The sequence below is a fragment of the Tasmannia lanceolata genome, unplaced genomic scaffold (assembly GCF_043159265.1).
Source record: "Tasmannia lanceolata isolate RefF3 unplaced genomic scaffold, GAP_Taslan_0.1 ptg000019l, whole genome shotgun sequence".
NCBI classification, from domain to species: domain Eukaryota; kingdom Viridiplantae; phylum Streptophyta; class Magnoliopsida; order Canellales; family Winteraceae; genus Tasmannia; species Tasmannia lanceolata.
This window is the reverse complement of record NW_027518696.1, coordinates 31314874-31342033: the sequence shown is the minus strand read 5'-3', so window position 1 is coordinate 31342033 and position 27160 is coordinate 31314874. Positions and strand designations below refer to the sequence as shown.

The 27160-nt window shown below is 38.6% G+C and overlaps 1 protein-coding gene and 1 long non-coding RNA gene across 2 annotated transcripts in view; both read left to right on the top strand.

Annotated features, from left to right (window-relative positions):
- LOC143853371 (protein transport protein SEC31 homolog B-like) overlaps positions 1-15309 on the top strand; it is a 93507-nt gene extending 78198 nt beyond the window's left edge. Inside the window, exons 21-23 of the mRNA XM_077363120.1 lie at positions 13530-13768; positions 14897-14993; positions 15149-15309. Of these exons, the coding sequence (XP_077219235.1) occupies positions 13530-13768; positions 14897-14992 (335 nt within the window). The 3' untranslated portion in view covers position 14993; positions 15149-15309. The remainder of the gene's footprint in view (positions 1-13529; positions 13769-14896; positions 14994-15148) is intronic.
- Positions 3204-5251, top strand: LOC143853471 (uncharacterized). Its single transcript, XR_013237142.1, has 3 exons — positions 3204-3351; positions 3427-4506; positions 4749-5251. It is a non-coding gene; the product is annotated as an uncharacterized LOC143853471 (long non-coding RNA).
- Positions 15310-27160: the final 11851 nt, after the last annotated feature.

Here is a 27160-nt window from a genome sequence, read left to right as displayed (position 1 = left end):
GTTTTTCCAAATAGCTGTTGCGAAGAAAAGATTTGACAAGATCCCACCCCTAGAACCCCATGGAGCTTTTTGGGAAAGTTGCCTTGTTTTTCTCCACCCGGGTTCCCTATTTTGATTAGGATTGTGGTAGTGATGGGAAGGCAAAACGACAAAACGAGAAAGAATTTTTTAGGTTTTGGAAAAACCTATAATATAAAAAGGCAAGAGAGAAGCACTTTCTCTTAGCAGGAGGCTCTTTGTGTGGTGGCTGCAAAGAGGAGGTGAGAGAGAAGGAAAGGGAAAGAGAGAAGGGAAAGAAAAAAGAGAGAAAGGCAGAGAGAAGAGGGCTTCTTCTCGGGTTATTTTTCTCTGGTTTCTCTTGGGTTACTCTCAGGTACGATCTTGGTTGAGAAGAAAGGGTAAGGGTTGTGGTTTGTGGGTTTGGGCTATATTCCATTGTAATCCTTGTGTATTTTTCTTTCTCATAGCAGATCGTGTTCTCACCCGTGGACGTAGGCATCTTGGCTGAACCACGTAAAATCTTGGTGTTCATCTTTTCCTTGTGTTTTTCTTTTTACTTTTCCGTGTATTTGTGCGTGAAAGGATTGGATTTTTCCCATGGATTTTCTCAACAAATGGTATTAGAGCCGTGGTTGGAGCGATCATTGAGGCCTGGGTGGAGAGATCGTGGGTTTTGTGATTGGATCGAAGTTATAGTGATAGTCGAAGGATAGAAAGATTATCCAAGGGATTCTCGTTCGAGGTGGAGCCCTACAGGCTACAATAGGAAGTGTGAAGTGTCTGAAAGGATAGTAAAATCGAGTCCTACCTACTTCAGCATGAATAGGTTCGACGGAAAGGGCAGTTTCACCCTATGGCAAACAGGGGTGAAGGACATCATCGTTCAATATGGGGCTTCGGTAAGGCGTTGAAAGGATGGGAAGCAGGAGATAATGATGGGTGCTGAGTAGGAAGACATTGAGTTGAAAGCGGTCAGCACAATTCGTCTATGTCTAGCTTATAACGTCATGTTTAATGTTATGGAGAAGAAACACCTAAATGATGGAAGAAGTTGGAAAAGCTTTACATGTCAAAAAGCTTGGCAGCCAATTGTAGTTGTACGAGCTGAAGATGCAACAATCTTCTTGAACCCATTGCAGTGTTCATCGAGCTTGTGGATCAGCTCCAGAAGGTTGATTAAAAGTTTAAGGAAGAAGACTAGGCTCTTTTGCTTCTTACTTTGCGTCCTGATTCGCATGACAACCCGGTGACGAATTTATTGGAAGGAAAGAATATGGTGAAGTTAGACTGTTAGACAAACCACTTAAAGGGGTATTATTGTCAATATGCATACACAATATAAATATATATATATATATTTTTTTTTTGTGGTGTGTGTGAGAAATATCTCACGCCATTCTCTTCCACTCACGCTTCTCTGTCTCTCTCTTTATTTCTCTCTCATTAACACTCTCTCTCTCTCTCTCTCTCTTTGCACCATGTAGTTATCTAACATGGTATTAGAGCTTCAAGGTTGAAGATTGGACCACCCATCCTTGAAGAAACCCAAAACCTAGAAGTTCTAAAACCCTAACCCTGAAGACGCGATGAGACGAACACAATCCCTTCTCTTTCAACTCTAACGTAAACACAACCCTAAAACCTATTCCTAACCCACTTGCACCCCTATTCACACCCAAAACCTAACCCTAATCCACTCACGTCCCCTTCTCTCCACCCTAAACTCTAACTCTACCTTGTTTCTCCCCTTCACATCATTCAAACCTAACCCTATCTTTTCAAATCAGTCCCTAACTCTTCGTTTCTTCTCAAATCAGTCCATACATCCTACTCTCTTCATGGTTTAAACTTGTTTTTTTTCCATATTTTATTCTCTTGTTGGTTCCGGGAAGTTTGTTGGTGATTCTACTCTCTTTCTTCTATGTGTTGGGGTATTTTTTTTTTTGGGTCTCTTTATTTGTCCCGGAACATTGTCTTTGTGCCTGCGACTGTGATTTGTTAACAGATTTAGTTGTCTGTTGGTGCTGGTGTTGGTGATTGTGGTGTTGGTTGTGGATGTTTACTGTTGGCGACTTTATTGGTGATTCCCTGTGGTAGATTTATTGGTGCTTGTTGGTTGTTGGTTAGAGGTGATTATAATTGTTGATTGCTCTTCGTGGTGGATTTATTGGGTATAAGCTATGATGTGGACATGGACACGAGTATCGCATGTCGACACGGACATGGAGTGTCGGACACGGCAAATCCACAAAATTTAGAAACGGGGACACAGCTAAAATACAAAGTATATATAATCATGATTTGTAGATACGGATTCGTGTGTTGAGTTTTGACACACATACATGTTGTCTGACATGGCAACATCTAAAAATTTAGAAATTGTGACACGTACATACATATAACATTACTGATTACTATCCTAATTTGTAACAATATAAATATTATATCCATTTAACAAACTAATAAATCGTAGAATTAGAACTATAATCTAAAACAAATACAAGATAATCAAATAATAACGCATTCATTAATTTAAAATAGTTCTATTATGTCCCAATATACAACGAGAAAGGGGGACCGATATGATACAATAAATATAGTATTGGTATAAGAGTTTGTTTAGGGTTTTAGGTTTGTAGGAGGGGATATAGCCGCAAACATTAGTTAAAGAAAAGAGGTAAACACAATGTTCAATAATAAAACTGAATGTCACACTTGACACGGTACGAAAACGTGTTCACATGCTCTCATGAAGTCTCATCACCTATAGAAATACCTTTAGAAGTGTCCAAAGGAGTGTCGACACGCGTGTCCAAGTGTCGCGTGTCGGACACTGCAGGACACGCGTGTCAGCAATAAATTTAAAGTGTCGGCTTAGTCATAGGATATAAGTGCATACCAACTGTTTGATTAAATGCCTGAGAGAATATTTTTGTTGGATTTGGTAGTGATCGGTTGTGCCTCGTCACTTGGTTGTTAGTGATGCTCGGTGGTTGTTGTTGGTGGTGGATTGGTTGATGATTGTTGATAGTGGTTCCTTGTGAATGTTGGGTGGTTATGATTATTGTTTGTGATTGTTGATGATTGTGGATTTATTGTTGATTTTTGGTGGTGTTGGTTGGTTGTTGGCTGCTGAGTGTGGATGATTATTGGTGTTTGTTGGATTATTGACTCTTGTTGGTTGATGGTTAGTGTTCCTATTATTGTTGATTGTGCTTGGTGGTGGCGCTGTTGTTATCTGTGGACGAATTGTTGGTGGTGGTTTACTTGGTCCTTGTTAATTATTGGTTATTTGGATTGTCGTAATTGGTGCTTATTATGGCTTCGGGCGATTCCTCACCGCAACCTAAGGTTGTTGAAGCCACTCTTCCCTCTTCATCCCATTCATCTACTGCTCATTATACTTATGTGGAACCTCCTCTTCAGATGAACTCAATACGGCTTGATGGGAAGAATTACCCTCCTTGGAAGAGGGCGGTGCGTACTTATCTTCTTGGTCGGGGCAAAGTTCGCTTTCTAGAGCGTTCACCCCAATCACCATGGATGCTTCCTATGAGCGATGGGAACATGAGCATGCTGTTATTAGATCCTTTTTATGGAGTTGCATGGAACCACAAGTGGCTGCAAATATGATGTATCTTGATTCGTCTAAGGAGGTTTGGGACTATGCTTCAACTCTGTATTCTGGAGCTGATAATGTCACATGAATGTGTGATCTCTTCTCTGAATGATTGGGTTTTCAGCGTGAAGACATGTCCATTTCTGATCATTACAGTTCTTATATTGCCATATGCTTGACCTACTTATGCCCTTCACATTGGATCCTGCTGATCTTGCTAAGCGTCAGGAAGACTTACGTGTTGTTCGTTATCTGGATTCCTTGGTTCCCGACTCCCGATTATCTCCAGCTTCATCAGCAGATATTTGGCTCTGGCACCCTTCCATCTCTTGCAGATACGTTTTCTAGGGTACAACGTATGCGGGCTGTTCCACCTAGTGATCAACGTGCCGATGGGTCTGCACTTGTTACTTTTCCTGGTGGAGATCGGGGCTGTGCTTTTGGTCGATTTGGCCGTGGCCGTGATAGTGGTGGTCGTGGTGGTGGTCGTGGCCGTGGCCGTGATGGTGGTGTTGGATGTGGCCGTGGTCGTGATTTAGGGGGAGGTCGTGGGTCTCGGCATTGCACCCACTGTCGTATGGATGGCCACAGGGTTGACTACTGTTATGATCTACATCCGGAGCTTCGCCCCCGCTAGTCTACTTCTGCTTCTGTAGCTGCATATGATGATGCCCACCCTCCACACCCTCCTCCGACTCCTGCTGCCTTGACATCCAGTGACTCCATGGTTGTTAGTCGTGCAGATTATGAAGAACTTATGCGCATTCGTGATAAACACAAGCAGTCTATGACCACCTTCGCTCAACCAGGTAGCTCGTACTGTTTTCTTTCTGGCTCTAACTCTGAATCATGGCTCATTGATTCAGGAGCCTCTCATCACATGACTGGTAACTCTCATATTCTTTCATCTTTCCAGTCAGATGTATCTAGCCTTCCTTTTACTGTTATATTAGCAGATGGAACTAAATCCCCCGTCTCTGGGGTGGGTATGGTGTCCATCTCTAATGCTATTCATTTGTCTTCAGTCTTACATGTCCCTTCATTCCCTGTCAATTTGTTATCTGTACGCCAATTAACCAAGTCTCTGAATTGTTCTGTTTCCTTCTTTCCATCTTATTGTGTATTTCAGGATCTGAAGAATGGGACGAGGATTGGCTTGGGCTGTGAGGTTGGTGGCTTGTATTACCTTGATTCGAACCAGGCTGGTGTAGCACTTCGCACGTCTACTGATGCCTATCAGTGGTACTGTCGGTTGGGTCACCCTCCAACAGAGAAGCATTGTAAATCTCCTTTTCGTAGTAGTTCTGTTGAGTCATTGTCGTGGAGTCCTGTGAGTTGGGAAAACACCATCGTGTGTCTCTCCTTTCGCGTGGTAGTCGTAGATCGCCGCGCACATTTGAGCTTGTTCATTCAGATGTGTGGGGACCTGCTCGCACCATACTTTATATCGATTTCGATACTTTGTTATCTTCGTTGATGATTTTTCTCTTACTACGTGGTTATCTTTATTGAAGGATAGATCTGACTACGAAATTGAAAATTAGTTTAAAGTGTTCTATTTCTTGTTTACGTACTTATAATGCGAAAGAGTATTTTTCTACTGGTAATGGTTTTAGTGACTTTCTTTCTTCACGAGGCATTCTACATCAATCATCTTGTGCATACACTTCGCAACAGAATGGTGTTGCTGAGAGGTTAAGGTACTTGTTAGATATGATTCGTACGCTCATGTTTTAGATGCGAGTGCCTAAAAGTTATTGGGGAGATGCTGCTCTTACAGCTTGCTTTCTCGCGAATCGTCTTCCTTCATCTGTCTTGTCTAGTCGTTCCCCATTCTCTGTCTTGTATCCTTCAGGTGATCCCTTTACTTTGCTTCCTCGTGTCTTTGGGTGTACCTGTTTTGTCTACAATCTCGGTCCTGGTCGTGACAAACTGGACCCTCGGGCGGAAAAATGTGTCTTTTTGGGCTACTTTCGTACTAAAAAAGGATACAAGTGTTATAGTCCTTGCTTGGGAAAAACATTCATATCTGCTGATGTGATATTCTTTGAGGATACTTCTTATTTTCCTGTTCTATCTTCGAGTAGTACCGTTGAGGCACCCACTTTGGCCTTTCCACTGCCGTCAAGCCATCGAGCCACCTATGGTGACGCCTTTAGTGATAGATGATATACAGACTACAGAGGAAGTTCCAAAACCTACACCTGAAGTGTACACTCGAAGACCACACCTGGCTGCTCCTTCTACAGAAAAGCCATCATCTCAATCCACCGATCCTCGTCCTCAGTCGGATGCATCTACATTAGGTAATCCTCCTCATAATCCTGATTCGCCTATTGCTTCTTGCACTCGATCTCGCACTACTGCACATCCAATTTCTAATTTTGTTTCTTATGAGCATCTCTTGCCTTCATTCCGTTCATTTGTTTCAAGTGTTTCTTCTATTTCTTTGCCTAAGACAGTTTCCGATGCTCTTGCTCATCCTGGTTGGCGGGCTGCAATGGATGCCGAGATGGCTACTCTCAATTCAAATAGCACTTGGCAACTTGTTCCTCTACCTGCTGAAGCACAGCCTGTTGGATGTCGATGGGTTTTTACTATTAAATACCTCCCAGATAGGGACCATTGAGTGCCTCAAAGCTCGTCTCGTGGCCAAAGGATATACTCAGACGTTTGGAGTTGATTATTAGGAAACAATTTCTCCCTTGGCCAAGATACCTGAAAATAGACTAGGCAACGTAAGAGGGGGGGGGGGGGATTATGTTTATAAAAACTTACTTATTTTGAAACCCTTGTTTTAAAGAACTTTTCTAGATGATTTAAAAGCTATCTAATGAGTCTTTGTAAAATATGAAACTTGAGATATTCTCAATAGAGTTGCAAAGAGATAGTGAGTGAATGAGTAGAAATCACACCACCAGAACACCGAGATTTGTAGTGGTTCGGTCTATTCAAAAGACCTACTCCACTCTTCTTGAGGTCGCACTCAAGGGTATCCACTATCCGAAGACCACAAAACGTCGGGCTTCGAGGCTCCTTACAAGTATCGAGTCTTTAAACTCACTGAGTCTTTAACTCACGAGTCTTTAAACTCATCGAGTCTTTAAACTCAACAAGGGTCACTACCCTTCTCTTACAATGGAAGAAAGAAAGTAAATGCTCTTTAAGCCTCTTCAATAGACAAGTACAAATGTAATGGTACAACAATAACTCTTGCATTTAATGGAAGATGAAATATAAACCCTAAAGATTCTCTCTTGGAAGATGAAATGTAATGGCACTAGAGAATATTAAATGAAGGCAAATCTCACATTTAATGGAAAAATAAGGTTGGTGAGAGTTGAAAACCTTGAAGGAAGGTAGCTAGGGTTTTTAGAGTTGCAAGAGATGTGTTTTAGGGTTTTTCAAATAGTGATTTTATACCAAGAAACACAAAACCCTAATTTTTTGCATTCAAACGCGTCACGGACGAAGTGCCGGACGTCCGCCAATTATAGCTGTTTTAAATTCCAGACGTGCGCCAAAGTCCGTCTATGGACGTCCGCCATATCCTGGACGACCGCGATTCTCTTAGTTATTTTTAATAAAAAAACCTTATGTTCAGACGGACGTCCGCTAGTTTTCACGACGACCGCAATTTTCTCGGTTATTTCACTTGAGATTCAAAAGTTCAGATGGATGTTTGCCAATATCCCGGACGTCCGTATTTTCCTTGGTTATTTCATTTAAAAACTCAAGGTTCAGACGGACATCCGCAATAATCCAGGACGTCTGTAAATCCCTCAGTTATCCAGATTTGAGTCTGCAATGTTCAGACGGACGTCCCCCATATCCCCGGTCGTCTGTAATTCCTCTGGATGCTTAACAATATATTTCTAGAGGAAATTTACTACGGACTTGGAGTCTATCATTGGGAGTGTGATTCCTAAAGATGTCTAAGTTTGTTTTAATGCTCCCTAGGTGCCAAATACACTCAAACAACCAAGAGAGACACACAAAACTAAGCACCATGAGATCAACTTCTCTTCTGGGCTTCTTTAGTCTTCAATCTTCTTGTTGGCTTCAATCAACCTTCCATGGATCTTCAACTTGTGTATGATGTAGTTCCATAGGGCACTTGTAATGTCCACGATATCTTGCTTGCTTTCTGTGAATCAAACCTGTTCATCTTATATACAAGCAACTTGATATATTCAATCAATATGGGTTTGGTTGCAATCAAAACATTGTTGATCGATAGCCTTTCGGCTTACACATCTCGATTGTTGTTAATCGTGATTGGCCATTATATCAGTTAGATGTGAAGAATGCTTTCCTTCCCTGCGATCTGGTTGAGGAGGTATATATGGAGCAACCTCCTGGATTTATTGCTCAGGGGGAGATGGGTTCCTCTATTTGTCGCCTTCGGAAAGCAATTTATGGGTTGAAACAATCTCCGAGGGCATGGTTTGGGAGGTTCAGTAATGCAGTCCTGCGATTTGGCATGAAACAGTATGCGGTGGATCACTCGGTTTTCAGCTACCAGTCCACTGCCAGGTATATCTTCCTGATAGTGTACGTGGATGACATTGTCATAATAGGAAATGACCAAGTTGGTATAAGGAGATTAAAAACTTTCCAAGCAGAGTTTTCCACCAAAGATTTGGGATCACTCGGTTTTTAGCTATCAGTCCACTGCCGGGTATATCTTCCTGATAGTGTACGTGGATGACATTGTCATAATAGGAAATGACCAAGTTGGTATAAGGAGATTAAAAACTTTCCTCCAAGCAGAGTTTTCCACTAAAGATTTGGGATTGCACAGATATTTTCTTGGCATCGAGGTAGCGCGTTCTTGACTTCTTGTTATGGGAGGAGACAGGGTCTATTGGGGTAAAACCTGCATCCACACCTATGGATCCTAATGTCGAACTCCTTCCTGATCAGGGAGATTTGATGGATGATCCAGGACGATACCAGAGACTTGTTGGGAAGCTAATTTATTTGACAGTTACTCGTCCTGATATCTCGTATGCTGTGGAAGTTAGTCGATTTATGAATTCCCCTCGCACATCTCACTGGGCTGCAGTCATTCAGATCATCATATAGTTGAAGAGTAGCCCAGGGAAAGGACTGTTTCAAGAAAAATGGTCACGAGAGAATAGAAGGGTTTACTGATGCTGATTGGGCAGGATCTCTAGTAGACAGGAGATCTACAACTGGCTACTACACCTTTGTTGGAGGTAATATGGTATCTTGGAGAAGCAAGAAGCAAGATACTGTGTCCAAATCTAGTGCAGAAGCAGAATGCAGGGCTATGTCATATACTAGTGGAGAACTGATTTGGTTACGCTCTTTTCTATCTGAGATTGGCCTTTCATCTTCCATTCCAGCACTATTATACTGTGATAACAAGTCTGCAACTTATATTGCCACTAACTCAGTCTTTCATGAGAGAACCAAATACATTGAGGTAGACTGCCACTTCATATGTCAGAGAATTCAAAGACACGAGATATGTACTATGTTTACTCGATTAGGAGATCAGCTGGCTGATGTATTTACTAAGCCATTGGGGCCAGCTATGTTAAAGAATGCTTGTAACAAGCTTGGAATGTATGATATATACATTCCAGCTTGAAGGGGAGTGTTAGACAAACCACTTAAGGGGTATTATTGTCAATATGCATACACTATATATATATATATATTTTTTATTTTTTTTATTTTTTTTGTGGTGTGAGAAATATCTCACGCCATTCTCTTCCTCTCACGCCTCTCTGTCTTTCTCTTTATCTCGTTCTCATTAACTCTCTCTCTCTCTCTCTCTCTCTCGCTCTCTCTCTCTCTCTGCACCATGTAGTTATCTAACACAGACTAAGTTACGGCATCGCTCTTATTGAATGAGATGTGGAAGAATCTTGTTTTTGATAGGAGTCAAGAACATGGGATGGTTGTTCATGGTAGGAATCAAAGAGGAAGGTCGTCTGACAGGGGATCAAGAAAAGGCAGATCAAGATTCGGGATCAAGAAAAGGCAGATCAAGATCCGGGATCAGCGGAAAGGTTGTGTAATGCTATCGTTGCAAGGAATACGACCTCATTAAGCGGGATTGTCTAAAGCGAGCTGACACATTAGACAATGGTGCTACGAATATGGTGGTGGCCGTAACGGATGAGCAGAGCAAAACGGTTGGAGACATTCTCATAGTCTCCACAGGTAATCACGCTTTTCCTCATGAGGAGTAAACTTTCGATTTAGGATGCTTTGTTCATGTAAGCTCCAGAAGAGAATATTTTGATATGTTCCACGAGATAAGGGCAGGTGTAGTGTTCTTGGGTGACAGGTTTACTTGTGACATAACAGGAAATGGGATGATGAAGTTCAAAATGTTCGACAGAGTGGTTCGTACTTTGGGTGGTATGGCTTATGTCCCAAAGATGATAATGAACCTAGTATCACTTGGCCGGTTGGATTCTAGGGGTTGCAAATATTTAGCTGCAGTGGAGCCATGAAAATCACATGTGGTTGTATGGTTCTGATGAAAGGAGAGAAATGTGACACATTATATTGTCTGGTCGGCGACACAGTGACGAGTGTTCCTAAGATCTCAAAGGCTAGTTGGAAACAAAGTGGTAGCGAGTGCACTCGTATGGTCTCTTTTTAGTTGGTACAGAGATGGGTTTCCAGATTGCAGATGATGGTAAGAAAGCGACAATACTTGCATTGGGGATAATGGATCAAGATCCTTGGACGGGTTGGCAGCTACACATGGGCATTGGCCGTGTTGATTGAATCAAGAGTCAGAACCAGGTTGATTCAATGCTGTGTAGTTGGTACTTCGAAGGCGAATTGTGGTTTGCGGTGACCAGGAACTGATGGTGACATCAACGAAAAATGCGTGAGGGTTGTTTGTGGATTTTGGCCATAATCCATTGTAATCCTTTTGTATTTTTCTTTCTCGTAGTGAAGATTGTGTTCTCACACGTGGACTTAAGCATCTTGGTTCACATAAAATCTCAGTGTTCATCTTGTACTTGTGTTTCTTTTTTTTACTTTTTTGTTTATTTGTGCACAATCAGATTGGATTTGCCCGATGGGTTTTCTCAACAGAGGGAACTCCCTAGCCTCTATGAGCTCAGATAAATTCCTTGGAAGAACTCAGCTATCCCTGAAAAGACTGAAAATGTAATCCCAAATCGATCTACAAAACTTGAAGTAATTAAGCAGATTGTCCACCCTTGGTTTTAAATTTCCCCGAAAATTCCCAGAAATGACTGAAATGTTTCCATTTCCATCCCCACTGAAATGAAATTTACATGATTCCCCTTTACTTGATTTTTTTTAATGGTAAAATATCATTAATAAAAGGAAGGGATTGTACAAACCTGACTGACGGTCAGGGAAAAGAGATGGAACCTTTTACGTCATCATTTCCCCGAAATTCTCAAATTTTGACCGAAATTGTCAAAATTCGATTGAAATTGTCGGAACGCCAAAAAAATGGAAAGATGTTATTATTCGAATTTCATTTGATTTCATTAATGTAGTGAATGATATTTGGTAGGTGATGCAGTGCCAACATGGCAGCCACGTCATGCTTAGGTGGCTTTGGTGGAGTTCCAAGGTGCATTCCCGCATTAAAGCTTATAACCGATTTTCAACCAAGTTTTTGGGCTATTAAATGGCAGAATCATGGAAAATGGTAAACTACAAAGTTGTAGGTCTCTTTGAGATCTTTCCAACAAATATTTGTGCTCGAAAATTGGCCCACTGTTTAGAAACTTATGGCAGTTTTAGTGGACTGTATGGGTTCCCAAAACAGTCAGTTAGTGAGTTCCAATGCAATTAATGTTATGTAAGTCCCTAAGTTAGCTAGTGGAAAAGGTTGAACGAATTTTCTTTGGTTTTCTTTTATTTAAAGGGTTAGAATCCATCTTTGGAGGGGGATTTTGGATGTTGATAAACTTATGTAATTGATGGAATATCAATTGGGTTGAACATTGCTCCCATTTTGGTTCTTCTCTTGTTGTGTTCTTGAGTTCTAATTTTCTTCTTTTTCCTTCTTAAGCACCCGCATCAGTAGGCAACATCTTCGAACTCCACAGCAAAGTAAACCATATCTTATGCATGGGATGTCAGATTGACATGGGATCAATAATACCTCGTAACTCTGTGGCATTGACAAAGAGTTGGGGTCTTCAAAGGGGAGACCGGTCATTGTAGTTTCTTATACTTCTGTATTGGCTTTACTGTTCTGGACATGCGCGACAACGCATGTCACTAGGTGTTCGATGTGAATAAGCCATTGCGGGTGGTTTAGTTGCTTATGTGATGGTTTATAACTATGTATTTGTGCTTATTCTAGCATTTCCCAAATTTCCATCTTAAAATTTCATCATTTTGCACATTTTTTTAAAGATTAAAAACTTTCATCATTTGCATATGCTTCTTTGAGTTTCCTTGATTTCACAAGATTTCTACCAAAATTTCCACCGAAACCGAAATGTTTCCATTTCCGTGACGACCATATGAGCTCTTATATGAGCTAGAACTCACAAACATAGGGGGCCCACATTGTTTGGATGATCCAAAGCATTCATTTGATAGGCCCTCACACAGATAGGGTGTGCCAAAAAAATCAGCTTCATAGGATCATCCTAACCATGGTTTAAAATTTTGGTTTCGGTACTCGGAATTTCCGAAATTTCAACCGAAATTTGGTAATAAATTAAAAAGTGTATTTAATAAATTTCAAATTTTCGGATTGAAATTCCGAAAATTTTTAACACTTTTTAAATTATTATTATTATTTTTTTACATTTTCTCGACATTTCGGTAAAGGCCCAAATTTCGGCCTCAGTCGGATTTCGGTCGAAATTTAAAACCATGATCCTAACCCTTCCATTTTAACCTCCACAAATGGAAGGGTTAGGATGGTCCTATGAAGCTGATTTTTTGGGCACACCCTATCTATATGAGGGCCTATCAAATGAATGCTTTGGATCCTCCAAACAATGTGGGCCCCCTATATTTGTGAGCTCTAGCTCATATAAGCTTTATATGAGCTCTAGCTCACAAACACTTTTCAATGCCATTCTATCCACATCCCAATAGAACAAATTTCTTCTGAATGTCACATTACAAATCAACACTAGCACAAGCACAAGCACAAGCACAAGCACATACCCACATATAAGTTCTTCGATGTATGAGTGAACATGACTGATCTGATCGGATATAATTGTACATTTAGAAATAGAGATGCATTTATGTGAACAAGCATGCATTCATAGGCTAACGTCCCCTTGCATTTACAGTGACCAAAGAAATCTCCGTTGAGTGTTTTTCTGTTGTCGCTTGTTTCAGATCAAAATAAACTATAATGTATTCTACGATCAGCAAAGTTTGTATCATTTGGCAGCATGAATTTTACTTATTGTTCCTACTCAATATATCGATACAAGTCATTAGATTTGTACTCTCTTTGTGATATATTGCCTATTTATCCCCATTTTCTGGTCTAAACGGCACCGCTAGGTCATTAGCCATGGGGAGAATGCATATGCATGTACCAACATGATTGACAGAGTCCATGGGACCCAACATTCATGCCAGGCGTGTCCCAGTGCCTCTAATGTGTTGTGCCCAAGGTTTGAAATTTCGGTTTCAGTAATTTCGGCTGAAATTCGGTATAAATTTCAGTTTCGGTCCCGGGTGAAATCTGAAATTTCGGCAGGAAATTTTGGGTTTTGGCCGAAATTTAAAACCATGGTTGTGCCACTTGGTGCTAGTGTTTTGCCTATATAGACATCAAATGGAAATGATGAGTTAACATCAATTTCATGCATGGAAACCATTCTTGAAAGCATCTTGTAGAAGCACAAATTTCTACTAGTGATCATTGCTTGTTTCTTTTGTACAACTACAGCGGAGCTGAGACCTGTCATCACAACGCTGACAAGACTCTTCAACGAGACATCAGAAGCGCTTGGAGGCTCGCGCGCAAATCCAGCTAAGAAGCGTGAGATAGAGGACAATTCGAGGAAAATTGGCGCTTTATTTGCAAAACTTAACAGCGGGGACATATCTTCCAATGCTGCCTCTAAGCTTGGTCAGCTCTCCCAGGCTGTGGACTCTGGGGATTTTGGTGCTGCCTTACATATCCAGGTATATGGCTCAAGCATTGCCTCTAATATATACCATATAATGGGAAAACATTTGTTACCATCCTCACAACCTATGTTTTAAAACCTTATAAATGCAAATATCCCTATAACTGGCTTGTATAGCAAATAGTTACAAAAAATATTTAACTATCGTTGAGTCTACACTTCATGGCTTTTGGCTGTGCAAAAAGTGACGTATGTCCTCATCCTTATCTAATTGAATTCTTTGAATAATCGTGATTGAATGGTACTAGACAAACTTTAAGGACCTGCCATGAGAGCCTAATGCATTTATTTTTGTTGGCATTTATCTTGAAAATGGGATGTCTATGTGGCACAGAACCAGGACCTTATAGGGCGCCTCAATGGAGATCCCTCAAGATCAATGTTCTTGATCATACAAATGTGGTATGTGAGACAAATGTGGTCTTGATCATATCTCAACAATGATCCTTTCAGCAGTTAAAAAAATTAAGCTCTATTCTTAGCTGATAAATGTTTGAGTCACAAATGCTTATATTTTTGCATGGATCATGTTTTTGCATTGTGTCCATTCTATTTTTCTTGTGAGAATAATAGGGAAAAGCATAAAATAGAAAAACGATATGCTTCCACAATGACTCTTTGATTCTCAATGTCATTATCTACATAATACATGATAGGAAAACACTATGAAGGCAGGATCCCACTTTGGAGAAAAGATGAAAGTGAAAATGACGGAAAAACCCTTTATCCAAGGGTCAAAATTTCACACAAAATGCCCTATATACCAATGCAATTACCGGCTTTCGGTGCGACAAATGCTTGCACGGATCTCTTTGCCCAGTCAATACAGCTTGCAGGAGTCTGGCCCGAGAAATATGGTCTGCTGGCTGCCAAAAACCCTATCTAAGTAGATTTTACATTTGTATCCCAATGTCTGGAAGACCAACATTCTCTGGCCGGGGTCGTCTCCAACTGTCAGCTGGGTGAGGAGCTTCCAGATGTCATTTGTCACTCAGAACCCAGAGACGTGGACCTATCATATGCTCCCATTTTTTTAAAGCAAAATGGATTCCCATTTTGCTAGCAGTTCTCTAAATGATATATGGCTCTTGTTGACAAGTTATTTCTTGTTCCCTGCAAACAGGTACTTCTTACGACAAGTGATTGGGATGAGTGCAACTTCTGGCTTGCCGCCCTCAAACGAATGATTAAGACGAGGCAGAGTGTGAGACTAAATTAAGGTACACATTTTTTTTTCCCTTATGAGCAGATAGATTTGCATTCTATCTTATGCAGGAGTGACATCTTTTGGCACCAAACTTCTCTATGTTTTCATGTGTGCAAAGCAATTCCAGGGATTTTCATATTTCCTCTCCTTTCTTATATTTATCTGTAGGACCCTCAATAAAACCTTCAGTCTTAAACATCCAAGAAGACAATTTAGTTCCTTGTAAACATGGGAATGAAGCTTGAGGAAGCCTTGCCAGCTGATTGATTTTGACTAATCTTTGTAGTGCAAGAGAGAAAATAGAGTTCAAAGTTTCTGCTTGGTGGCTTCATGTTTTGTTTGTAATTTCAATTATATATTGAACATTGACCTTTGAGCTGTAAATCCTCTGCCTCACGGCGCAAGATTGTAAGAATTTGCAAAGTTTAATAAGAAAATTAGACCTCTTCAGATAGCACAAAAAATGGCTTCTTATTTACAAATGAGACTATCTTAAGTTAATTTTATTTGCAAATGGGACTTTAAGGTGACGGTGGCATAGGGATGCAACTTGGGTTGGGTTGGTTCGGGTTGAGGCCAACCAGAACCCAACCCGAGGAACACCCGAACCAACCCGAGTTCCAACCCGACCCGACCCGAGGAACCCCCTTTTCCAACCTGAACCCGAGTTCAACCCGACCTTTTAAGCTTACTAAAATAAAAAATGACAAATTGTTGGGTTTCACTCGGGTTGGGTTGCCCAAGCCCTCAACCTGAACCCGACCTGAACTCAACCCGGGTTGGGAAACTCGAACCCCACTTTTTTCGGGTTGAGTCTGAGGAGCCCGACCCGAGTTGCAAGCCATTAACCACCCTCCTTTTCTTTTTGTCTAAAGCACAGCATCCACACCCTTACAATTTCTTAGTTTTTAATTATATTTTTTTGAGAAAAATAAAAATGCTTAATGGATAATATCCATAACCCCGATCTCCACGCCCCTACATTGCCCTTCAATGAACCTCCTTCGTCCTCTTTTTTGCTTCTATTGTAAGTAACAACAGCTCCATTTCTCTTCTTGTGCTTCTGAAACCTTGTCCAGCAAATCAAGCCATATGTTTTCCTGTTCCTAGAATTGAAAATGTAGAAGAAAAACCAACATGGGTAAGGTAAACATTCTAATAAAGCCTTATCAAATCTGGCGAATCAGCGAGCAACTCTGCTTCTAAAATACAGGTGTGACAACCCAAGAGGGGGGTGAATTGGCTAATTAAAATTTCTTGGCTCAATTAGGTGGATTATTAAAGTTACATTACCAACTAAGCACTGATTAATATTCTAACTCAGGTTCAATTAAATATGATAATGAAAGCTAGGGTTTAGATATTACTTTATCATATATTCATTAACCCTTGTTCAATTAAAAACATGAATACAAGATACGGTTAGAGATTACCAATTACCACAAGTGCAAGAGAAGAAGAAGAGGAAACACGTCACAAGGAAGACACTAAGATTTATAGTGGTTCAGTCTATCAACAAGATCTACTCCACTCTTCCAAGTTTGGCTCATTGGGTACTCCACTATGTAATCCTCCTTTTTTATCGGGCCGGATCAAGCAACCCTCTTACAATGTCGAGCTTCTCCTTTCTTATCGGGCCGAAGCGTAAAACCCTCTTACAATGACAAGCGTTTCCTTTCTTACCGGGCAAAAGTGTAAGACCCTCTTGCAACACTCAAGCTTCTCCTTTCTAATGGGCCGAAGCGTTGAACCCCTCACAATCTTGATTTGTCTTTCTTAACGAGCCGAATCGAAGACCCTCTCAGACACAAATGAAAAGCAAAATAGAAAAACTCTCAAAGCCTCTTAATAGGCGGATTACAAATATAATAGCTCACATAAACTCTCCAAAAGATAGCAAAGATAAAGCCTATGGAGATCCTCTTGATAAATGTAAATGTACAAATCAAAGCATAGAAGAGGAAAACTAAGGAACCCTAGATTTTCACGTTTAGGCTCAAATGATTTGAAAATGAAATGCCAAAAGGTTGCTTAGTTGGTCTAGGATATGGTTTAAATAGCCTATGAAGAAATATGACCGTTTGGGGGCAAAACTGTAAAAATGGAGTTGAAAAAGTCAAACTGCGTAAGCCCCAACGACTACATTTCGATATCGGCGCGGTCGACCAAGGTGTCGCGGTCGCCCGCCCTAACGGGCACTATCTTTTTTATTTTCAAATTTCAAACCGGCGCAGTTGACCGAGTCATGGCGGTCGCCCGACGAGAGCTACCTAGACTTTTATATTTTTGTCCAATTCCCTATCCGCGGTCGCCCGGTCCGACCAAGATGGAGTGTTTCTGGATTTCCAGAAACACCTCCGCGGTCGCCCGGGTAGCCCCAGTCAACCGGCCTGCTATGTTTTGACAAGTGCTGGATTTCCAGTCACCTTGCTGCGGTCGCCCGGGGAACCTCGGTCGACCGGCCCTGTTTGAAAATCCTTTTTAACTTATAAAAATCCAGGGTCTTGGGCCATGGTCTTTGGGCTTTTGTCCAAGGTTTTTAAAGATGTTTTGGGGAGTATGAATGGTTTTCACTGATGTTAAAATTAATTATGAAAACCATTTTGAAAACCTTTTCGAAAGTGCAAATACAAATAACTAGAGGACTCCAAATACAATCTAAAAATGTATACCCTTGAGTCTTCTTGGATTGCTTGGCCCCTTCGCGCTTTCTTGGACATCTTCGACTTGCGAGTGAACACTTCGACTTTCTTCGGGACAAGTGACTTCCTCCATTCTTTGAATCACTTCAATGGTTCACGAGGTGCCACCAATGCTGGTTCATCTCCAAGCTTCTACTGGCACTTGCTAGGCAAATTGTGGGATCTTTGACTTGAGCTCTTGACTTGAACATCTTCCTAGGATGATGTCTCTAATGTAGGTGCAAGCTCTTTGGTTCCTTTGCATCTTGATTCGCAAGCCAAGTGTTGAGTTGAGTTGTGTAATGGCGATATGACATGTCAAGTTCCTGTCTAAGACACGACACTCAAAGACAACACATTAGTCCATAAAGGCTAATCAATTTAGTTTGCTAGCATCAAAACAAGAAGGTCAAGTGAATGATTGAACCCATGGGACCCCTTAGACTTACATTCTCTCCCTTTTTTATGATGGCAAATAAATTGATTAGGGAGGAAGGAGATACCAAAATTAAAGATATTTGAAAATCAATTGATATACAATAGAGCATTTGCTCCTCCTCACAATACGCATAAGTATAATATAACAATATAAAGATAATATGCATATAGCCTATGGACTGCCTATTCAATTCCCAAAATTCTCCCTCTTTTGGCTGCAGCAAAAAGGAAGGGTTTTATCAGTGAAAGTTCAAAAGCATAGTGCCATTACTCCCCTGATCTACTTCATGGATATGATATGATAAAAGTGAAAACATACATGGTAAGAATACTTAAACATAGAGATATTATGTGACAGTATGAAATATTCCTATGTTTAGCATGTGAATGGAGCCCATGAATCTAATAATGATATGACATTTTAGCTCATATAAAGCTTATCAATGAGATTTAAGAAGAAAAATTAAGCATAGTGCTTGATAACCAGTTTTTTTTTTTTTTTTAATAAAAAAGATTTACATGTTAAGCACAATAAGTGGGGCAATGGACATTGTGCGCACATCACTATGGTCCATATAAACATGAGAATAAAATAATTAAGCTCTCCCCCTAAGTATTTGTCATTGGCCTTAGATGAAACCTATAAGGCAAGGCACGACAATACAAAATGGCTACAGGTATGAGTTTAAGTGCATAGCCAATGGATCTTGTCATAGTAAGTGAGTCCAAATGACTTATAAAGCACATGATAAGAGAGTGAATTCATTGGCAATGTGATTAACAACTCAAGCACAATCCTATGAATGGGAGTTCTAGAGAGTTTTCAAACTTGAACTCTAGAACTAGATACTTATCATTGGAAATGATGAAACTATATAAGTTCAGCCAAGATAAGTCTAAAGCCTAAGATGATATGACACTGAAGCTCGGGCTAACGGTACTTGTTAAAAATTAGAATCGATCTCAAAGTGAAAGCATGTGACAAGTCCTAACTATGACACATATGGAGCAATGAAGATCCAAATGACTACAATTATCATATGTAATGTAATATCTATATTAAATAACATACGATAAGATAGAAGGACAAATATTTACATGTAGGGCTTCCCCTTTATTAGAGACTCATACATAGTATGAATCCAAAGGACTGTCCAACACAGAGTCACCAAGGGTTTAAGAGATGAATAATTGAAAAATAACCCTTGGGCTACAACTACATGATTGCTAAGGATAGTCAATTGATATCAAATGAGATGATGAGGTATCCTCGCAACACATGCTCCTCCTAACTATGTGCATATATGGTATATGTATATATAAATATCATTTCAAGGCACATATAGCTAATACTATACAAGGGGTGATACTAAGTGCATAAATATGTTTTAAGTGAGGTAACAAAACAGTTAGACCATACTACATGATCATACCAAAAAAAGAGTGTAATTTATTGTACGCAATAACATGAGCTTTTAGATATCAATATAATATATCATGTTATCAATGGTATGAGCACTTATATATAGACACGTATAGATCAAGCAAGATTAGCATGTGTGTATCTATAGGATATTTTCAAATAGATGTGATATTTTAAGCACAACCCCTAAATCTACTAAGCATATAAAATGCCTCAAGTAGGGGGGTTTGGAACCCAAACCATCTTGGGCCCAACTAAGTTTGTGTGATGTAATGAGTCTTTTGTAACCCACACAAACTTAGAACTATTTACAAATCTAAATTTGCATTTAAATTTGTAATGTCCAATCCTACCACAATAATTACAAAATATAGAAGAGCATGTAGATGGACAAGGTGAGCATACAGATGAACTACAAGAACATTTGTAAATATGTTTGTCCTTTTCTTCTTGTAGTTTCTTGTAATCCAAAATAAGTTTTTCATTTTCTAGTTTCGTCTTACTAACTTCATCTTTTAAGTGATCTATTTGATGAGATGAGCCAGATCTTAATTGTTCTTCTTTTTCATACACAAATTTATATTTCTTAATTAACTCTATATTTGTGTTTTCAAAAATTTTGTTTTCTTTTCCAAGGGTATTGCATTTTTGAATTAAGTCATAATTTTTTTTTATTAAAACTTTGTAAGTTAATTTAATTTTTCATTTCTACTCAAGCTTTCATCAAATTCCAATTTCAAATTTTCAATTTGATTTTTCAAATCAAAAATTTGATGACTGACTCCATCTCCATTTGCAAAAGATTTTTGAGAAATCTCATTTTGTCCAAAGATATCATTTTTATCAATTGGTGTAAAGAGACAAAGTTTTTCTCATAGATATTTTCAAGAGTAGTCCAAATATCTTTTGCATTTATACATGAAGAAACTTTTTCAAAAGCATTTGAGAATAATCCACAACATAATACAATCATAGCTTTTGAGTTCAAGGAAAATAATTTATTGTTAAGTTTACTATATTTTCTTGGTGGAGTATAGCCTTTTTTAATGACATTTAAAATGTCATAATCTATGGATTTGAGATAGACTAACATTTGAATTTTTCAAGCTCTATAATTCGCTCCATCAAAAGATGGAGGAATAAGAGCGGATCGGCCACACTCAATATCCATTTGGGTTGCCATGGATCTTTTCTCTTGTAGATTTTTTAAATTAAAAATCTCTTTAAGAGCCTAAGCTCTAATACCATATGAAATATAGGTGTGACAACCCAAGGGGGGTGAATTGGCTAATTAAAAATTCATGGCTTAATTAGGTGGATTATTAAAGTTACGTTACAAATTAAGCACTAATTAATATTCTAACCCTTGTTCAATTAAATATGATAATGAAAGCTAGGGTTTAGATATTACTTTATCATACATTCGCTAAACCTTGTTCAATTAAAAACATGAATACAAGATAGGGTTAGAGATTACCAATCACCACAAGTGCACGAGAAGGAGAAGAGGAAACACATCACAAGGAAGACACCAAGATTTATAGTGGTTCGGTCTATCAACAAGACCTACTCCACTCTTCCAAGTTTGGCTCCTTGGGTACTCCACTATATGATCCTCCTTTCTTATCGGGCCGGATCAAGCAACCCTCTTACAATGTCAAGCTTCTCCTTTCTTATCGGGCCGAAGCGTAAGATCCCCTTACAATGACGAGCTTTTCCTTTCTTACCGGGCCAAAGCGTAAGACCCTCTTGCAACACTCAAGCTTCTCCTTTCTAATGGGCCGAAGCGTAGAACCCCTCACAATCTTGATTCGCCTTTCTTAACGGGTCGAATCGAAGACCCTCTCAAACACAAATGAAGAAAAATAGAAAAACTCTCAAAGCCTCTTAATAAGCAGATTGCAAATATAATAGCTCACATAAACTCTCCAAAAGATAGCAAAGATAATGCCTATGGAGATCCTCTTGATAAATGTAAATGTACAAATCAAAGCATAGAAGAGAAAAACTAAGGAACCTTAGATTTTAAAGTTTAGGCTCAAAAGATTTGAAAATGAAGTGCCAAAAGGTTGCCTAGTTAGTCTAGGATAGGGTTTAAATAGCCCATGAAGAAATATGACCGTTTAGGGGCAAAACCGTAAAAAACAGAGTTGAAAAAGTCAAATTGCATAAGCCCCAACCGCTACATTTTGATACCGGCGCGGTCAACCGAGGTGTTGCGGTTGCCCGCCCTATCGGGCGCTCTCTTTTTTATTTTAAAATTTCAAACAGGAGTGGTCGACCGAGTCATGGCGGTCGCCCGACGAGAGCTACCTGAACTTTTATATTTTTGTCGAGATCCCTATTCGTAGTCGCCCGGCCCTAAGGCGGTCGACCCGCCCGACCATGATGGAATGTTTCTGGATTTCCAGAAACACCTCCGCGGTAGCCCGGGAAGCCCCTGTCGACCGGCCCGCTATGTTTCGACAAGTGCAAGATTTTCAGCCACCTTGCCGCGGTCGAGGGGGAACCCCTGTCGATCGGCCCTATTTGAAAATCCTTTTTAACTTATAAAAATCTAGGGTCTTGAGCCATGGTCTTTGGGCTTTTGTCCAAGATTTTCAAACATGTTTTGAGGAGTGTGAATGGTTTTCAAAGATGTTAAAATTAATTATGAAAACCATTTTGAATTGAAAGTACAAATACAAATAACAAGAGGACTCCAAATAGAACCTAAAAATATATACTCTTGAGTCTTTTTTGATTGCTTGGCTCCTCCGCACTTTCTTGGACATCTTCGACTTGCGAGTGAACACTTCGACTTTCTTTGGGACAAGTGACTTCCTCCATTCTTTGAATCACTTCAATGGTTCACGAGGTGCCACCAATGCTGGTTCATCTCCAAGCTTCTACTGGCACTTGCTAGGCAAATTGTGGGATCTTTGACTTGAGCTCTTGACTTGAACATCTTCCAAGGATGATGTCTTCAATGTAGGTGCAAGCTCTTTGGTTCCTTTGCATCTTGATCCGCAAGCCATGTGTTGAGTTGAGTTGTGTAATGGCGATATGACATGTCAAGTTACTGTCTAAGACACAACACTCAAAGATAACACATTAGTCCATAAAGACTAATCAATTTGGTTTGTTAGCATCAAAACAAGAAGGTAAAGTAAATGATTGAACCCATGGGAACCCTTGTGCTTACATTCTCTCCATTTTTTATGATGGCAAACAAATTGATTAGGGAGGAAGGAGATACTAAAATTATAGATATTTAAAAATTAATTGATATACGATAGAGCATTTGCTCCCCCTAACTATTTGCACAAGAAAAATTAATTCATATAAAGCTTATCAATGAGATTTAGCAAGAAAAATTAAGCATAATGCATGGTAAGCAGTTTTTTTTTTTAATAAAAAAGATTTACATGTTAAGCACAATAAGTGGGGCAATGGACATTGTGAGCACATCACTATGGTCCATATAAATATGTGAATAAAATAATTAAGTTCTCCCCCTAAGTATTTGTCATTGGCCTTAGATGAAACTTATAAGGCAAGGTACGACAATACAAAATGGCTATAGGTATGACTTTAAGTACATAGCCAATGGATCTTGTCATGGTGAGTACAAATGACTTATAAAGCACATAATATGAGAGTGAATTGATAGGCAATGGGATTAGCAACTCAAGCACAATCCTATGAATGAGAGTTCTAGAGAGTTTTCAAATTTGAACTCTAGAACTAGATACTTATCATTGGAAATGATGAAACCATATAAGTTCATCCAAGATAAGTCTAAAGCCTAAGATGATATGACACTGAGGCTGAGGCTAAGGGTACTTGTCATAAATGAGAATCGATCTCAAAGTGAAAGCATGAGACAAGTCCTAACTACAACACATATGGAGCAATGAAGCTCCAAATGAGTGCACTTATCATATATAATGTAATATCTATATTAAATAACATACGATAAGATAGAACGACAGATATTTACATATAGTGCTCCCCCTTCATACATAGTATGAATCCAAAGGGCTGTCCAACACAGAGTCACCAAGGGTTTGAGAGGTGAATAATTGAAAAACAACCCTTGGGCTACAACTACAGGATTGCTAAGGATACTCAATTGATATCAAATGAAATGACGAGGTATCATTGCAACACATGCTCCCCCTAGTATATGTATATATAAATATCATTTCAAGGCACATATAGCTAATACTATACAAGGGGTGGTACTAAGTGCATAAATATGTTTCAAGTGAGGTAACAAAACACTTAGACCATACTACATGATCATACAAAAAAAAAGAGTGTAATTTATTGTGCGCAATAACATGAGCTTTTAGATATCAATATAACATATCATGTTATCAATGGTATGAGCACTTATATATAGATAGATATAGATCAAGCAAGATTAGCATGTGTGTATCTATAGAATATTTTCAAAATGATGTGATCTTTTAAGCACAACCCCTAAATCTACTAAGCATATAAAATGCCTCAAGTAAGGAGTTTTGGAACCCAAACCATCTTGGGCCCAACTAAGTTTGTGTGATGTAATGAGTCTTGTCTAACCCACACAAACTTAGAACTATTTACAAATCTAAATTTGCATTTAGATTTGTAATGTCCAATCCTACCATAATAATTACAAAATATAGAAGAGCATGTAAATGGACAAGGTGAGCGTACAGATGAACTACAAGAGCATTTGCAAATATGTTTGTCCTTTTCTTCTTGTAGTTTCTTGTAATCCAAAATGAGTTTTTCATTTTCTAGTTTCATCTTACTAACTTCATGTTTTAAGTGATCTATTTGATGAGATGAGCTCGATCTTAATTGTTCTTCTTTTTCATACACAAATTTATATTTTTCAATTAACTCTATATTTGTGTTTTCTAAAATTTTATTTTCTTTTCCATGGGTATTGCATTTTTGAATTAGGTCATCATTTTTGTTTATCAAAAGTTTGCTAAGTTGACTTAATTTTTCATTTCTACTCAAGCTTTCATCAAATTCCAATTTTAAATTTTCAATTTGATTTTTAAAATAAAAAATTTGATGATTGACTCCATCTCCATTTGCAAAAGATTTTTGAGAAATCTCATTTTGTCCAAAGATATCATTTTTATCAATTGGTGTAAAAAGAAAAAGATTTTTCTCAAAGATATTTTCAAGAGTAGTCTAAATATCTTTTGCAATTATACATGAGAAATTTTTTTCAAAAGCATTTGAGAATAATCCACAACATAATACAATCATAGCTTTTGAGTTCAAGCAAAATAATTTATTGTCAAGTTTAGTACATTTCCTTGGTGGAGTATAGCCTTTTTCAATGACATCTAAAATGTCATAATCTATGGAATTGAGATAGGCTAACATTTGGATTTTTCAAGCTTTACAATTCGCTCCATTAAAATATGGAGGAATAAGAGCGGATCGGCCTAAATCAAATCCATTTGGGTTGCCATGGATCTTTGATGAACACATTTATGTGTGAATGGTAGATGTAGGATGCATGCATATTTTATGTTTTAAGCGGTGCTACTAAGGTATTTTTGTTATTTTTGTTGTTTCAGGGTTTTTAATGGAATTACGAAGGAAATGGAGCTAAACATATGAAAATAGTGAAGAAATGACCAATTGCCATGAGAATCCAAAGTTCCACGATGCCTTAGTTGGCCAAATTGGCATGATGCTTTAGTAGGATCAAATTGATAATGCCACACCCCCTTACTTTGCTTTGAAAGATGAAATTTCAAGGATAGATGATGAAAAACAAGAGAAGAGAAAGGATCTTAATTCCAATGGTTGAGATTGAAATGATCAAGAGAGGAGAAGGGAATTATAAGTTGTTTATGTGCATTACAAAGGAAGGGTAGATTTGCCATTTGCGAAAGTATATGGCATGGTTGCAATTCATTCGAAAGATAGGCACAATTTGGTCCTTTCATGCACATATTCCTCAACTTGGAAACTTTCCATTATTTTTCTACCATTTAGAAAGTTGCTTGACAAAATAACTAGAAGGTTTTAGACAAACCTTTGGAAAGAAAAAAAATAGGAAAGTAACCCATGTGTTTTTTAGAACAGATATAGAAAGCCCATTCAAGCCTTAATCTTGTCATTTTATTTGCTTCCTAAGATTAGCTTTTTAATTTCCACCTTACATCTTTTTCAATCCCTTAATTTAGCAACCCTTCTCACCCAAAATCTATATATCAATCTCTCTTGAACTCTCTCCCATCCTCTTGAATTTTTAGTCTCGTCTCGTCTCGTCGAGTCTTTAGCAGTTATTTTATTTTATTTTTCTAAAACTTCAACGGACCATAACTTCTTCATTTTAGTTCCGATTCGCGCGTGGTCGGATCCGTTGGACTCTTATCGACGAGAGGAATCCGATCAACGCTTGAAGGAGGACAATGATTCAACCATTGAAGGAGAAAAAGAATAAGTTTTTCTTATTTTGCTCTTTATTTTAAATTACAATTTGATGTAATTTTGTTTCAATTCAAGTTATTGAGGAAGTAATTTGCTTTTATTTAATTTCCTTTCAAATTCTATATGGCAGTTCTTCTCCCATCTATCTTTTTTATTTTTATTTTTCTTCACTTCTTTATGAATAACTAAATCCTAATTATTTAGGGTTTAGTTGAAGCCATGGGGAAGGAGAAATATTTATAATTAAATCAATCTACTCAGTTGAAAAATTGTGTAGGATTTTGTGTTTGGAAAATTCCAATCATTCATGCCATCGGCTTTCCCCTTTCGTATGAATAATTGTTGATTAACAAATATAAAGTTCTATATAATCAATGTAAATTGGGGAGTGGATTTGATTAATTACTTATAAGGAATGACATCCCTTTGATCTTATTCCTTATTTACTAGTTAATCGAATTTTCAACCCAATTCAAGAGTTGTTTTAATTAATCAATTTAATCCAAACCCATGGTGGATTCTAACCCTAATTAATCTTTTATATTGAATTAAGGTTTTTACATTATTCCAAATTACTTTTGCAATTTTTCAATTAACTTAGGCCCTTAGAATTTTGGTTTTCTAATTAAATTAGATAAGTAGTTAAAAGAGATCATTAGAACCTTGGTACACTTTGCCTAAATTAGGATTTTAAATAAAAAAGATCTTAGTTAAATTGGATTCTTAAATTGATTAGAATATACGCTTATATATAGTGTTGGCTCCGAGGTCAAGTCCACGGAAATCCTGAGTCCATTCCAGGCAACATTATATCATAGCTAGTATTCTAATCGGTACAAGAATAGGATTGACAACTAGATTTCTCTTCCCTGAGTTCGACCCGTATTTGCTCGATCCGTGCACTTGCGGTTATTTAATAAATCTAACAAGTTTTTGGCGCCGTTGCCGGGGAAGAGAGTTGCATTAGAATCTTAATTATTCGAAGTGTTAGATTAATAGTTATTTTTAGTTTACTTATATTTTTAGTTTATTGCCTATCCATTTCTCTTACTTGGTTTTCTTGTGTTTATGACTGTAGGTTGGGTGTGGAACTCGGCCAATTGACTAGAAAGAGCAAACCGGTTAGAGACGGCGGAAGAATCGAACTAAATCCAAATCAAGTAGTCATGGCGGAAGAACAAGAGCCACCCAAGAGTTTGCGCG